Raw genomic sequence first — 14,930 nt, 5'->3', positions numbered from 1 at the left:
TCCTTCTCTCGGTTCGCCATAAAAATGGGCAATCTAATCGATTATCGAAGCGAACGAGTGCAACCCGGCCTAATTGAGTTCCACGAGTCGAGAAACTCCCGTCGACTCAGCAGTTCAAATTCTTGGAAACATGTTTCGAGCAATGGCATCAAACGAATGGGGCGATGAAAAATACTTCACTTTACCCTATTCATTTTGATACTTTGGATATCATTCTCAGAGTCATTTATACGTTCAAAACAGTTTTAAAACAAAGAAATTTCTGCAAAATTAGCCGTCACTTGCGGCCAACGAACTGAACGAGAATGGGTCTGAAACGCTTTGTTTCCACTCTGCTGCGCAAGTCGCCGATCCGCTCGTCGGAGCCCGGAAAGTTGGCTGCCGGATGCCCAGCCGTTTTCTCCGAAGACGGCATGTGGAGTGCCAAGTTCACCGGCCGTTCTGACCCGGCCAAGATCCGCGGACAGGTGCTCAAGCAACCGCCCGGCCGCAAGGACGCCGAACTGACGCCCTCATTTAGACTCCCACGCAAGCGATCCTGGCTGCAAAGGCGCACGGTTCCCTCATAGACAGCGTGGTCAAATTACCAAAATGCCAAATCCGCAATCCCAATTTTAGCCCTCAGAGCATGGCTGTTATTCAGAATCACGCATTGGCGTGCAAAGTAAATGATTTAACATTTCAAACACTCGATCATTTTTAATGTGATTCATCAAGTTGGGGGTTTCAAATAGGGGTTAACTGATAAATTTTTGAATAACCATCAAAAACTAACAAATTTTGGGGTCTTCCGCAAAAAATCCATCTGACTTTAATATTAACAAGAAAGAACGCTATAATCGAGTGCCTCGACTATCAGATACCCGTTACTCAGCTAAAGGGACCAAAGGGAAATGGAAATAAGCAAGCAGCAAAGCAAGACTGAAATGCGCCACCTACCGGCGGTAGACAGATTTAAGCGTTATGGGCGTTAGGGTGGGCGTGGCAAATTTTTTTTGGGTCAATCGATAGGTATTGACGAGACCGATACAGTTCAGTTAAAATTTTGTATCTAGCATGAAAATTGTCGGCGCCACAGGCTTGGGCGGTTTGTGGGCGTTAGAGTGGGCGTGGCATATTCGCGTATCAAAATTGCGCTGCGTACAAAGCTACGGAATCTAAATCTGAAATCCTGATTCTCTATCCTTGATAGTTTCCGAGATATCCACGTTCATATTTACGATTTTTTGAAGTTTGGGAGCGGTTTGTGGGCGATTAAGTGGGCGTGGCAAACTTTTTTTGTCAATCGATAGGTATTGATGAGAACAATACATTTCAGTTAAAATTTTTATTCTACCATCAAAACTGTAGGAGCCACAGTTTTGGGCGGTTTGTGGGCGTAAAAGTGGGCGTGGCACTCTACTGAAACAAACTTGCGCTGCGTAAGAAGCTCAGGAATCTGCACGCCAAATCTCAATAGCCTAGCTCTCATAGTTTCCGAGATCTCAGCGTTCATCCGGACAGACAGACGGACAGACGGACAGACGGACATGGCTAGATCGACTCGGCTAGTGATCCTGATCAAGAATATATATACTTTATGGGGTCGGAAACGCTTCCTTCTGCCTGTTACATACTTTCCGACGAATCTAGTATACCCTTTTACTCTACGAGTAACGGGTATAAAAATATATTGTTGCATACTTTTAGACGCCTTCAAAAGAGGTTTAAATTCTTACTGATTTCTGTGACACTATTAATGTTATTTAAATTAACAGTTTGTTGCAAGTGATCCTGGAATTTATATAACGTTGTACAGAGTTAAAAAAGCGTTTTAATGCGTTCTTACAAGTATTGAGTTTTTACAAAACATTTAAAAACTATTATATACTACTACTTTTAAACGCCTTCGTTAGAGACTTAAAACCCTTTCTATCGAGATATCGACATCGTGAAGTGATCCTTCGAGTTTTTGCTGCTATACAAAGTTATAAAGACTTAATCCATTCTATCCAAAATTCAGGATTTTCTTAAAAAGGAAAATAACCAAGTAATCAAGTTTTCTTTCCATTTACTTGCTGCATTCCCAACTCCTTTTCTGATGAGACTCAATGCAACTTTTGTTTACCAGCTGCTGATTAACAATGGCGGTAGCAGGAACCTTGACTATATGGGCATGTCCGGGTTCCGAGTCCCCCCTTGGCAGGAAAAAAATTATTATGGTTAATGCCTGTGCCATTGCAATGCATTGTCGTGTTGCCAGTTTCCCCCGACTTCTTGCCTTGTTGTGCAAATATTTTACACGACACACGAGCTGCACAAAGCCAAAGCTGCACAAGTAAAAGTAAATTATAAGCAAAGGCAACAATAGCAGCAGCAACAGCAGGAGTTGCAACAATGAAGCAGTGCCATGTTGAAACGCAACTGATTGTGCGCGAAAAGTTTTTTGTTGATGCCACGCGTTGCTGAAAAAAATAAGAAAAAACTGGGCAAAAATGAGAAGAAGTTGCTGCAGTAACAAAAAGACATCGCCCGGCTTTCGGTTAACATGACTTATTATTTTGGGAGCGAAAGTGGGAGTGGCGGTGTGGACTCAGGACTCAGGACTCCGACTTGCCAACTAGTTCAAGATGAAGTCCTGGTGGAAATGGATCACAGCGAATGCCACGAAAATTAAGGCTCTGCGGTTTCTCCTTTTGTCATGCGTCCCACAACGGCAAACTAATATGCGAATGCAATACCCTATAGAAGGGGTAAGAATAAATGGGCAAGGATGGTATTTTATTAGCTATACAAACATAGATATTTGGTTTTTACTCTAAAGAAGAAATAAAATTAAACACAATTTGTAGGTGAAGCCGGTATCCTATATTGTAAAAGTCTGTGATAAGTGATATGATCATATTTTCGATATTATCCATATTACTTTTAACCAAATACGGATCTTATATAGTTGATGAGTAGATATTAATAATGGAAAACTAAAAAATATTATTGTTTATTATTATTAGCTACATAAACTTAGATATTTAGTTTTTACTCTAAAGAAGAAGTAAAATCAAAAACAATTTTTAGGTAAAGCCGGTATCCTATATTCTAAAAGTCATATGATAAGTGATATGATCATATCTTTGATATTATCCATATTGATTGATTGATTATTAGATATTAATAAAGGAAACTAAAAAATTATTGAATTGTTTATCCTAAATCTCTTAGATCTTACAAACATGCAAGAAAATTAAGAACCATATATCATACTACCTAAATTTGATATGAGGAAGTCGTCAATACGGTTGTTTTTTTAAAGATGTTTTTTTGTCTAAAAGAATTCCGAATATATATTTTTAAAAATTTAATAAGGAATTTATAAAAAATCATTAAAGGGGTACGTAAATATTCGCCATCCCAAGACTTGCCCCCTGATTGTCTTGTCTTGTTCTGTGACTTACTTTTGTATGTGAGTCGGCCAAACAAATGAGCCGCGAGTCTGCCAGTGTTTCAGGCTCCCGCTCGGTCTTTCTTCCCATCGTAGTGCCCTTTCTACCGCTCCGTCTTTCTTCCCAGTCGCGCTCAGCATGGTGCAAAGTCTGCATTAGTCTGTGGAAGTTGGATGCGCGTCTTTGGGAGCTCTTTCTTCCATTCTTTGCCGTCGGTTTTTGTTTTTCAGCTGGCTTTTGTTTGGCTCCTTGTTGCAGATTTCTTTCGTTCTCGCTGAGGACAAAGTGGGTCATGGGGTCGTGGCGTGTGCAAATTGCAGTTGCCAGCGGGGGCGGTGGTGGGTTTTTTAGGTTGGTACTGGGTTGCTATTCTTGCGGTTGCACTCGCTGTGCGTGCGTCGACATGTCGACTTTACATTTTCAAATAATTTCTGATTAAGCAATGGGAGTGGGCCTCCGCCACCTAGGGAAATGCCATGACCCCCGCAGTGTGACAAACGCAATGGGTGCAGCAGCCACCATCTGTCCGTCCCACTTCCGCTGCCACTCGCCCCCTGTCTCTATCCCTTTCCCACTGTAATGGTCTCTTCATGGCAACATGCTGACATATTGCGGGGCATAATTTACCGTTGCTCTCGCCTGCTATTTTTCTTCCTCTGGCCACACTGTTTCTGCACTTTTTCTGATTCCTCGCCTGTCGCCGAGTGCAACTAATTTTTGTTTGTTCGCGAAAAGCCACCAAGATTTATGCTTGAGAAATTATGCTTTAAAAGTTGAGCATATGTCTTCGTTGTTGCTCGCGGGCTTAAGTAATTTAATACACTTTAATGCCGGCTCACTCTTACCTCCTACATACATACAACTCTCTTGTTTGTCATCCCTTTCTGCCCCACGCATATAATGTATATTTAGTGTATGCGCATATAAAGGACATGCATTACGAGAGTTAGAGTGGGATAGAAATAGTGGTGGGGGGAGGGCGTCCACGGTAAGCAGGAAAATGTTCATAAAAATGCAAATGTGCAAAATGGTAAGGGAGCGGGAAATCATAATGAAAGAGCCAGCGAAAAGAAAAGGCTAAAACACATTTGAGCCAAAGGTTGTGCCCATGTGTGTGAGTTAATGTGTTACTGTGTCCGTGAAAGCGCGTCACTTTTTGCGCTGACATTTTAAGTGCATCTTTGTGAAATATTTAAACAAAGAATAATTACACACGGCATTACGAACTTAATGCGGCCGAGTGCATAAAATACTCATATCCATGCAAATAAATGTGCAACTGCAAGTGCATACATAAATGAGCGATTGTGTGGGGTCACAGGGCGGCAAGGTGAAGGCTTATCGGATTATTGGCCTACAAGTTGCTTTTCCGCATTTCTGAAATTTTTGAATTGAGGTTGAGAAAAATCCTTTTAAAAATGTTCAACTCAGAACTCCAAAAAGTTTTCCTATTGCATATTCTTAGTATACATTTAGACCGGTGAGTAATTTGGGCAGTAAATTGTTCTCATACTTCAAATTCGCATAAAACTCTCGGTACTTTTGAATAAATACTATGATGCCTTTTAACCTACTTGAAAAGTGTATTTTGTATATAATATACAGTATCTAAAGAAAGTGTTTTGACAGGGAAAAAATATCACATTTCCCAAATGTGAGCTTACGTATGCGTAATATATTTATAAAAGTACTTGAAAAAAGACAAAAATTTCTTTTTTTAAGAGTCAAGAAAAATTTTTGACGAAAAATATGGTAGTTTTCTAGACATACTTTTCGAATAGAGCTTAAGGGATTCCAAAAAGTTTTTGAATGAGTTATTTTTATTTCCCAAAACTAATGGCTAAAAGGATATCGCCTAATTGCATTTTTACAACTACCAGATTGGCACAAACGCTTGGATATTTTAGAAATTGTATACGTGACTAGACAAATTAATCTAATATAATATTTCCAATGTGTATATTTATCAGACTTAAACTATAAGCCCTGTGCAAAGGCAAACTAAGCTTGGGTAAAAGCCAAAAAGATTTCCTTCGCCCATGGCTAATAGATAACTATATTTCGGGTTAGGTGAACATCTTGACCATCTGCCTCGAATGTAAAATGATTTTAAATTAACGCTAGGCCGTACAAATTGGCCAGCATGTTTGGCTGCAATGGCAGCTTCCGAATGCCAAATCGCTTTAGGTTGACCCACCCAGTCTTAGTTTTCCCTCACCTCCACAGTTGAGCGCTTGTTGTGACAGGGACTTCGAGATGGTTACCCATGGCTAAGCCAAAGTTATGGCGATTGCAGTTGGAAATGTGCATTTCCACACACACACACACGTAGGGCAGGGAAAATCAGTTAGAAAATTGAATTCGACTGCAGCAGGGAATGCAGGGGATGGGGAATGGGGTTTTCCAGATTGGGCTGCTGGCATACCAAGAACTCAACTGGAACTCCACTGGCTGAGTGGACCCGAAGTGACTTTGTGCTTGCCATTGACTAAAACAAATGGGCTCCACAACATCTTTTACTGTCAGCTGCAACTTGTCGCTCTGTCCATTTGTGTGTGCCACTCCTCCTCCGGTTCTATAAATAAAATAAATATTTATATTGAAATGCAACGCAATCGAGCGCAACAGAATTGAATTTCAGAGCTTTGCTTTTGGCTTTTTGTGCCTTTTGCCTTTTGCCTTTCGGCCTTTGACTTGTCCGCAGCTCTAGTAGCTGGCCAACCGATGGAATAACGATCCGTAGATGGGTAGATTGGGTTTGGATCCGAGAGGTCCGAGATGAGACGGCAGCGATTTTAGTTTCTTAAATTGAATTTTGCCAACTTTGTTTGGCATTTAATTGCATTGCAAGTTGCGTTGCAATTCCAATTGATTCCGAATGAGCTGAGTGCTGCAGGTGAAGCGGTCCCAAAAACGATTCAATCCCCTTCAATTGGATTGTCTTTTAGGGCGTAATGCGAAATAGTTTTGCTGTTAGTTAGTTGACACAACTTATGTGAATTTAACATTGTTTGTTTTAGTTCAATGGACGGGTTGACTGAGCAAACTGAAATAGTGTCTGTGAAACAATGCAGTGAAGCAATAATGCCCTTGTCGACGAAATAATCCCTTAAAATCCCAATCAAATAAATCAAATGAAAGTCAGACTTTGGGTATTCAATTAAACTGGCAAATGTGGAATGATTAAAGTTAAGTAACTTTAAATAATTTCAGATTTTCACAGGTCATTGTTGTAGTGTAAGTTGCCAATTGACGCCCGCACTTTCAAATATTTTGTAGATTTTTTTTGTGTAAAAGGGATTCTGTCTTGTTCATTAGAACCTATATCTTTATGTAAAAATTCTATCTCCATCTCTCCTGAGTAACGGGTATCTGATAGTCGAGGCATTCGACTGTAACGTTCTCCCTTATTTCTACCTAATTAGGTGGGGTTGGAGCCATTTGATCGACATTCAGGTCCTTTGTAGTATTATCATCATCATCATCTGGCTTTATTTCTTGCTGATCTGAATCCAATCTCCGTTTGCTTTCGGCTGATTCCACTTTCTGCGGCCTTATAAAATAGTCAAGTCCACCAAATGGTGCTTCAATGATGACAAACATTACGTAGGCGAGCAGCACAGTAATACCTATACATGACCAGAAATTGAGTATCTGTTAGAAGGAGAATAAGAATAAGAATCATGATAAAATCAGAGTTATGGCTATTATAAAAAGAGTTTACTTACCACTTGGTAGTTTGAGAAATAGGTATTTGTTCTAACACTACGTGCGTTTATCTGCAGGATAAAAATGTGCCATATGTAGACGGAGTACGAGAGTCTCGATAGAGGTTTCCAGAGTTGACAGGACAGGAAGCTGTTGGCCAGACCCCCGAATCCCTGGATGCAGGCGAAGACCACCCAGCAGAGGGCCGATGGCCATCCCAACCTAGTGAAGGTGACGTAGAAGGTTTCATCCAGGGTCGACAAGGGAGGTGCCCTCCACTTGGCGGCTGGATAGAGCGCGAATATGGATGTGAACATCATGGCCAGGCTAAGAATCCATCCAGACCACACGGAAATCCAGCTCAGCCGGAATTTCTTTCCCCTGTTCACGTGCAGAAAGTATCCGAACAGGAATCCAATCAGCCAAGGAGTGGCATGAGTGTGGGTGGCGCAGTATAGCTTAGCCTGTGCCTTTGCAGTGAGACCCCTGTGAAAGAATTGTTTATAAATTTAATTTTCAATTCATACTTGAAATTTCATACTTGATCATCAGTGAGTAGTGGTTGAGCAACATAGTGGCAAAGAGACAGCCAGAAAGTAGAGCTATCAGTATACATATACCAGCTGCTGCTTTTTTGCCCCATTTATAAAGACCGATGAGTAGTATTGGAGAGATAATGAATAACTGCATATCCACTGAAAGATACCATGTGTGAGCCAGACACTACAATAAAAATGGTTTCATTATTTTAGGGCGGTTTCATCCCAAGGAAAGTTGTGTTTGGATCTCAAAAGTGAGCCAAGATTGATACAATACCAAGTTCTCAAAATTGTCATTCCGAGTTCTCGGTTTCGGAACTACTTTCATCTCGAAAAACAAAATCGAGACCCATTCTTATCTTTTATTCAAGAACGCTTAATCTCGAAAATTAAACTCGGGAGCTAACTTTTCAAAAAGTTTCTTCTCATAAAAGTGAGAAGACAAATTCTTGAATTGAGAACTTTTAATCTTGACTTTTTGCGATCTGCATGTATCCATCTTTGGGACTTACTGTAACATTGGTGTAGTTATTCACGAACAGCAAGGTCCAATACCATCCTTTTTCGCACGTTGATTTGCCACCATATCCGCCCTTAAAAGGAGGTCCGTCCGCCAGCTAACCCATAAGACTGCAGTAGACGATAATAGCTGTGGCCAAAAAAGGAAGGATTCGGATTAGCCGATGCAGATACATAAGTAGAACATTCAATTTTCCCTTCGTCCTGTAACGAACTTGTCAGTTATGAACTTATAAAAGAAAAACTTAGATCTTACTTATCCATCCAGCGTAATCCAAGCCACCAATAACCCTCTAAGGAAAAGGAACGTATCCACCGAAAAATAGCCATGAAGAATAAAACTGGACAACGGTTGCTCAAGGCACTGAAATTTGGAATAATGGCGTACTATTAGCAAGGCAAAAAAATCATGCACCTACCGGAACCAAATGGAAAAGATTGAGATTCGGTGATCCAGAATTAGCGTCGAATTCATGGGAGATAAAGACCCAGATAAGAGACATGCACCGCATCCCATGAAGACAGTCGATTACATTCGGGTTGGAATTGTTCTCTGAGATGCGAAAAAGAGCTCTATAGTTAGCCCTGGCCGAAAAGGCCTTAACGATCGCAGGAAGTTGATCTGAAAGGTGCTGATTATTCCGGAGTTTAAAATATCGAACTAACATGATTAACTTACTTTGATTCATGCACATAAAGTAGTCGTAGAGCGTGAAGAGAGCCACTATACAGCCCATCAGAGATAAGAAAACTCTGTTATCAAAAAGTGCTTGTTAACCGAGATAGATAGGAATAGTAGTATAGTAAACTCTCACATTGTGAAAATGGTTAGTCCATCCCAGGGTTCGCTTTCACCCGTCTGGCAGTTGCTATCGCTGATACTCATCACTGTGCTGGGGACACTCACGTTGAGTAGACTCTGACTCATCTGACTCAAAAACTTATTCATGTGATTGGCTGAACAGGAGGCCGGAAAGCAGGTGGCAGTTGAAATCTTCCATAGTGCAGCTATTGGATTGTCGTTGCCTATTAGTTTACTAGGCTTAGTCTCCAAGAAGCAGTACTTTCCACGAATGCTGTCCTTTTGAATATTGAGACACTCGTCGAAGTTTCCGAAGTCGTATCGGTTGCCCGTTAGTATCCCAGATGGAATAGAACCCCATGAATCAATCACTGTTAGCATAAAGATCCATAAGAATTAACTATCAATTAAGATTAAATGGCTCACTTACTTTTCAGGGCCCAATATTGGCCGGAACGAAGGGCCAAAGAAAACTGAGTCAAGTGGCTTAAACACAATATATCCTCCTGAGTTGGCAATTTGGGGTCCATAAGACCCAAATCATTTAGCGTTGCATTTTGAAAGTATTCGGCAAATTCAGTGACCAAAGGTTTTAGACCTCTTAGGCTATGTAATTCCTGCAGGACACTTTGATCCTGCGAGGCGCCAACAAGGAACAGTCCATTCAGAAAAATATAAACAACTATGTTGACCATGCTAGAATATCAACCAATGACTGCTTCTGCCGAGGTATAGACTATTTTATAAGCTTGTTCTAAGGAATAACAGAAACCCTCGAGTGTCATAAGGAGATATTTGTAGGCTCACGTGAAATGGTTCGATTGTGCGTTATCACTGGAATTCAAAGTACTTCACGTGACGAATGGCAATTAACCGTCTTGATTGGTGTTTACTAATTATGAATTTGTCAAGGGGGCTTCTCAAGGAAATTAGATTACTATGTGGCCAGAAGTACTCATAAGTTACTGATAATCGATTGCGCGATGTATGATAAGTAAGTACCTTTCACCAAGGAATTATTATTCGGGATTTCTTTAGATTTAAAATAATCCAATATTGTCTATGGTTCTTCAGTGAATTCTTCAGAAATTCTGCGTGATTAATACAATAACCATTCTATTCTGAAAAATAAATTTTTGAAATCACTTCGAAAGGTGTATACAAGTCTGCAGTGAATATTAATCGATAGGAATTGTGTACCAAAAATAAAATGTTGCATACTTTCGGACACGTTTATAAGTAATTTTACCCCGCATTAAACAAATCTTCCATAACTAGGATGGGATGGGATTTTAAAGCATTTGGAATTTTCTTGCCACACACTCATAAAATATGTATGCACGTTCTTAAACTTTTGTTTAGCTTTTCAAAGTCTGATATCTTGGATTTAAAGGGATTTCATGGAAGACAGGAAGCGGAAAATGTCCATCGTGCATTATGCAGAAGCCATGGGGGAGGAATATAAAATTACATTACTCAACAAACAAAGCAACAAATTATCATTTAGATAATACTTTTTAGTGCTTCTCAGCACTCCCTCTTCTCCGGACGTCCCTGACTGCCAGCCTTTCACTTACCTAACGCATGGAAATTTTTTCCATCTGCATGCATTTTCTTTGTGATACCCCCGAGCCAGTGGAGCATATCAGGCAATCGGCTCGCCGCCAATGGAATTTTTCCGCGATACCCGGCATTCCTCAACCATTTTCCTGCATTTCTTCTGCGTGGAAAAGCGCGTAAAGTAAAATGTAAGTGGCATGCATGGGGAAAAGCACATGAGAGTGGAATGTGGCGAGGAATGGGTAACACATAATACGCGGAATAACAAAAGCGGAAAAGTGTGCAAAAGCTGTCTAGAGGAGCTGCCATCCAAGGGGATAAAGGATGGAGGACGCTTGCCAATGCAAATGTCCCTAATGTTCGCTTTATGTCTTTGTTTTTGGCCTTCCCTGAGGGATATCTACATTCTAGGAGCGGTTGTGTGTATATATGTGGACATAAAATTGATTGGTGACAGAAACTGCGGGGTTGTCTCAAACTTTACGAATACAATTTTTGCAACGCAGCTAATTATTTGCATATTTCTTTTACCTGGCCAGACGTGCGACAAGAACTCCGGGAGTTGGTCCTAATTTGAAAGGTTTTTCTTTTGCTACTTACCTCCGACCGTGCCCCCAACGCCCTCGGCTACCCACAAAGACAAATGCAAATGTCAGCAGAGTGTTGGCAACTTTTTCATTTTGCAACTCTGCCAGGACTTGGGTTTGCAGTTGTCATTTTGCGTTGCGCAAATGTCAAACTTATAGACGCTAAGCCACGTGCCAGAGGAGTGCAGAGACCCCAGATGCCAACTACCCGACCACCCAACCATTCCCCACCATCCAACCACTCACCATTTTCCGATTTTCCACCCATCCTCACCTTGTTGTTACACTGCGTGGCATGCCAATGTTGCACGTTCAAATTAACTTTAATGAACCCAGTTTAGTTGCAAATGAGTTACAGAACTCGAAAAACACATCGAGACGTGTTTAGTGAGCAATGAGCAGAGCAAAGGCAGGGGATTCATTCGGCTAGCTCAGGTGGCTGCTTAAAAAGCACTGGTGACTGCTACTGAGTTACCCGCACCCAGATGCATTTTAATTATGATTTTACATAAGAAAGACAGAAATATAAATGAAAGAACAAATATTACCAAATATATGGAATTTAGGATTTAATAAGTATTTTATAAAGCTTCTACAATGCTTAAGAAAAATGCTAGGAATTTAGAAAAATAAGAATTTTTGAGGGGGTATAGAAAATCTTAATAAATATAAGTAAGATTAATCAAATAGGTTTGCATGTTTACCATAAATGTTTAAGAATAATGCTATGAAATTAAGAAAAACCCGATTTTTTAGAGGGGCATTGAAGATATTATATATATTTATAAATACATGTAAAATCATTGGTATTCAAATCGGTATTTAATTTTCGTGACCTAAACATTTACGAAATATTTTCGTGCTTAGATGTTTGCAAATGACAGTTATTGCCGAACTAATTTTGACCTTCAACTTTTAAAAATGCTACGCTTAAAGTTAAGGGTCGATTTTGCATTTTTTCAACGGACAAGCACATACGATCAAAATCATTAACTGCAAAAGTCCGGTCCCACTTTCCTGGCAAAGTTTTCAGCCAGGGGTCATGCTTTCCTAAAGGTTTGGTAATTTCAGTGCCACTCAATTTCCCTTTCAGTTCAGTTGTACTAAATGTCGCCCTTGTCCAATCATTGCCTTCACAGAAAAGGCTAACTGAAGGACTAGACGGATTGATCCTGAATCGCATGTTAGAGTATCCAGAGCATAGGATGCCGAACCCCTTTTCATTTCAAAGACAAGAGAGTCCAGGACAGCTTGATTTAGAATCTAGAAACTATAAATGTTCACAAACATTTTTCGTAAAACGTCAAGTTAGTGTTAGTGACAGTTCATAGATTGCAAAACTGTAGCACTAAGACGAACTTAAAACTTATCCAAACTTAAAACTTTTAAAAGCGTCCATCAAAATAAATATTTGCTGGAAAACACGAAATAAATAAATACGCGGTAGGTCGCGACAGGACTTTCACTAAGCCAACTGCCCAACTTCCAACGCCTTTTACTTTCTGACAGTCATGCTTATTTATGACTCCGCGAGTTGAGAGGAGTCTTTCCGATGTGCCCAGATTTTTAAGCCTGAGCAATTTATTGGCCGACTGTGTGCCGATTAGCCAAATATCGAGATTAGGCCTAAATCAGCATCGACAGGCAATCCAATTTCGCGGGCAACGCGAAAAGGCATATAGACTCGCTGGTTGGCGTTGCTAGTTCGTTGACTTTTACGGGCTGTGGGCCAACATCTAAGGAAAACAGAAATTGAAATAACACCAAAGATAACTGTGGGCCTGCCAAAAAAGTGTGAAAACCACAGTAGCAAACTGACAAAATGACTCTGCGACCGACGAACTGCCCGACCGACTGTTTTGGCCAGGTCTGTTAGTCTCATGTGTGGTTGTTGCGGTCGGTGTGGCAACAAATGCGCATGTGGCAATTGATTTATTCAAATGAAATCACAGCAAGAAAAGCTGGCCAAGGGAGGTGCGGTCGGCATCAGGTAACTTATGCACTTAGGCCAAAATAAACATCAGGCCGGCTAGCCGCACAACTTAACTAGAACGTGTTGGATGCATATGTATATGGGGTTTTCCCAACAACAAATTTGAATTTTATTGAACAGAAAAATTAAATGTGTTTATTTGGGAACAATTTGTTTCCTGAAACAAAATTATTATAGGAAAAAGTTGATATTTGTGACAGAAAAATAATGTACTTATTTTAAAAGAGTTCTTTTCAGAATATTTAATTATATGAAGTATTCCTAGAATAATTATTTTTAAAGTTTTCTAGTTTTAATGGTGCAATGATTTTCCTTAGCTCAAAGACTAGAACTCCATCAGTCAACAGAGTTCAAAATGAAATCTTTCCATTACAATTTGGGTAATACAATGTTTTGCCTGTAAATTTTGAATAGAAATATACGTTTCCTTTTCTTTTTAATTGAGGTGAGTATTACTTTTAAAAATATAATTTTATTGCCATAAAAATAATTGGTCAAAAAATAAAGAATACTCAAGTGTTAGTTGTTTTTAAGTTTATTTTATTTCACTTTTGAAGGTATTTTTTGGATTATTCGTTTTTATGGTAAAGATAAATTTGTTTAATACTTAAAATTATTTTTCTTTGGCCTTATGTTCTCTCCGGACTACTGCAACCCACTCCATCCCGCCAGCAGTCCGTTCCACCCCCTAGCGCCCACTTGGGCATCGATCCAATTGCGGAAGGCAGCCACATTAGTGTAGACGCCCGGATAGTGGGGATTGGCGCAGCCCAGGCCCCAGGACACGATGCCGTACAGCCTGGCCGGACCTTCATCCGCTGGGATCCCCACCAGCGGACCTCCAGAGTCGCCCTGGCAACTGTCTCGACCCGGACGCGCGGCACAGATCATCCGCTGGGTAATGGGCAGCACCTGGCGATAGGCTCGGCGGCACTGATCCGGCTCCACCAGATCCACGTCGACGAAGCGAAGTTGCGGCGACACGCCCACCTCCTCACCAAGACCGACCCCCTCCTCCGCCTGATGACCCCATCCGCTGACCAGGAGCCGGGTGTCCGCGGTGGGTGGTTCCATTAATGTGGCCAGTGGCACTGGCTGCAGGTGCTCCGTGAAATTAAGCCTGGCATTCAGGACGAGCAGAGCCAGGTCGTTGTCGTGGCTCTGGGGATTATAGTCGCCGTGGGTGATCACCTGCCGCAGGCTGAGCACATCGCCCCCACTCGCATGTTCGCCGGAACCCACTCGTACCGTGTAATCGCTGTTGCTCAGGGCATGCTCGAAGCAATGGGCAGCCGTCAGTACTAAGTGATTTCCGATGACCGCTCCTCCGCATATGTGCTGACCGTTCAACTGGACTGATACTTGATACGGAAATTCCCCAATGGTTGTCACCTCGCCGCCCACAATCCGCCCATCGCTGGGAGTGGGCGTGGCCCCGACAAGTGCCACAAGAATCACTAAACTCCATAAAAATCCCGCCGAGTACATTGCACCGTCTGACTGAAGAGTTCTTCCGCAACTCGGCTTTTTATCATCGACAGTGGGTCGCAACTTATCGGTTTGTCAACAGACTTTGTAATTAAATCTGTTTGCCGTTCGCCAATTGGGGTAAAATTCGTCTTATCGCAACCATTTGCTTACTCAACAAGGTGTCATAGTCGCGGTATCTGACTTTGACCCAATAACCTTGGTGACTCGCATTTGGGGGCTTTTATCTGTTAACTCATGAGATATTTACAATTTTATTGCTAAAAAAAAATGGTTTTATATAGCTTTTACAAATAAGTAATTTTATTTAATAAC

At 41.0% G+C, this 14,930-nt stretch overlaps 3 protein-coding genes across 3 annotated transcripts; 1 reads left to right on the top strand and 2 right to left on the bottom strand.

The window, feature by feature from the left end:
• Positions 1-181: 181 nt before the first annotated feature.
• On the top strand, positions 182-686 carry LOC119551333. The gene has a single exon (XM_037860633.1). The coding sequence runs from the start codon at positions 306-308 to the stop codon at positions 567-569; it is 264 nt and encodes an 87-aa protein (XP_037716561.1). The 5' UTR covers positions 182-305; the 3' UTR covers positions 570-686.
• Positions 687-6,836: 6,150 nt separating this feature from the next.
• On the bottom strand, positions 6,837-9,682 carry LOC119549774 (O-acyltransferase like protein-like). The gene is given in 9 exon segments (XM_037858033.1): positions 6,837-7,073; positions 7,148-7,613; positions 7,669-7,850; positions 8,179-8,389; positions 8,431-8,549; positions 8,605-8,807; positions 8,865-8,938; positions 9,001-9,358; positions 9,418-9,682. Coding segments are annotated over 9 exon segments (2,115 nt in total).
• A 4,090-nt stretch (positions 9,683-13,772) lies between these two features.
• Positions 13,773-14,615, bottom strand: LOC119550327 (trypsin alpha-4). Its single transcript, XM_037858933.1, has one exon. The coding sequence runs from the start codon at positions 14,613-14,615 to the stop codon at positions 13,773-13,775; it is 843 nt and encodes a 280-aa protein (XP_037714861.1).
• Between the last annotated feature and the right edge of the window lie 315 nt (positions 14,616-14,930).

The sequence above is a fragment of the Drosophila subpulchrella genome, chromosome 2R (genome assembly GCF_014743375.2).
Source record: "Drosophila subpulchrella strain 33 F10 #4 breed RU33 chromosome 2R, RU_Dsub_v1.1 Primary Assembly, whole genome shotgun sequence".
In the NCBI taxonomy this organism is placed as follows: domain Eukaryota; kingdom Metazoa; phylum Arthropoda; class Insecta; order Diptera; family Drosophilidae; genus Drosophila; species Drosophila subpulchrella.
Note: the sequence above shows the minus strand (reverse complement) of the source record. Positions and strands in the feature narration are given on the sequence as shown.